Raw genomic sequence first — 1,165 nt, forward strand, 5'->3', positions numbered from 1 at the left:
AAAAAAAAAAAAAATCGGGAAGCTAAAAGATCAGGAAAAAAGATAGGATGAGATAAGTAAGAGACAAAGGAAAAACCACACAAGCAGAGAGGAAGCAGGACAGAGTGTCTGCTCTGGGTCCGGCTGCTTTTCCAGTTTTAATCCCTTCCTGAGCCTGGCTGTGCACTCCTGCCTCCAAGTTCCGTGCAATGCCCTGTGTCTTTGTAAGACATTCCTCCCTCTCTGCAGTTAGCTCCAGTGGGTTTCTGTTGCTTGCCAATCAGAGAACCTTGACATAACTGTAAGTCTGGGCCTTGGGGAGGAGGAGGGCGCGTGAGGGCGTGGGGTTGATACTCACAGAAATCGCTATGCCTGCGCTGACGGTGGTAGGTGGAAGAGGAACTCCGCTGCCCTTTGCTGTGGCTGGTGCCTTTGCTGGAACTTGTTCCATTGGTGGTGTCGCTGGGCGCCCGCACCCGTGCCAGGGCCAGCCCTGGGGCACCCCGGTCCCCACCCTCCTGTGAGAGGATGACAGATGAGGCTCTTCTGCACCCCAAGTCCCTCCACCCAGGCATCATGCACTCCCAAGGGCCCCTGGCGCCCACTGACCTCAGTCTTCCTGCCCAGCAGGAGGTAGGTGGCGGTCACTTCATTGTACTTCTGGCTGGTCAAGGCCTCTTTGATTTCTTCCCGTGTGTAGCCCATACCCACCATCACCTCTGGGAAGCGGGGATGGAGAGAAGGTTCAGACTTCCAGAAACTTTAACTTCTACCCATTTCTTTTTTTTGAGACGGGGTGTCACTCTGTCACCCAGGCTGGAGTGCAGTGGCACAATCACAGCTCACTACAGCCTCGGCCTCCCCAGGCTCAGCAGATCCTCCCACCTAGGTTTTTGTATTTTTAGTAGAGACAGGGTTTTGCTATGTTATCCAGGCTGGTCTGAAATTCCTGGGCACAAGCAATCCACCCACCTGGGCCACCCAAAGTGCTGGGATTACAGGCATAAGCCACTGCACCTGACCCACTTCCACCCATTTCCGTATCATTCAGCGGTGTCTGCTCTTTGACCTGTCCAGTACCCATCCTCAAGGACTTCCCAACAGCACGCTGATTTCCTCTGAAAGAACATTCTTGGCCGGGCGCGGTGGCTCACGCCTGTAATCCCAGCACTTTGGGAGGCCGAGG

General features: G+C 54.6%; 1 protein-coding gene across 1 annotated transcript in view; it reads right to left on the bottom strand.

Annotated features, from left to right (window-relative positions):
• Positions 1-1,165, bottom strand: part of MARK4 (MAP/microtubule affinity-regulating kinase 4) — a 43,911-nt gene that overhangs the window by 24,231 nt on the left and 18,515 nt on the right. The window contains exons 9-10 of the mRNA XM_011963009.1: positions 589-698; positions 338-497 (exon numbers count right to left, since the gene is read on the bottom strand). Of these exons, the coding sequence (XP_011818399.1) occupies positions 338-497; positions 589-698 (270 nt within the window). The remainder of the gene's footprint in view (positions 1-337; positions 498-588; positions 699-1,165) is intronic.

This window comes from Colobus angolensis, unplaced genomic scaffold (genome assembly GCF_000951035.1).
Source record: "Colobus angolensis palliatus isolate OR3802 unplaced genomic scaffold, Cang.pa_1.0 Scaffold60, whole genome shotgun sequence".
In the NCBI taxonomy this organism is placed as follows: domain Eukaryota; kingdom Metazoa; phylum Chordata; class Mammalia; order Primates; family Cercopithecidae; genus Colobus; species Colobus angolensis.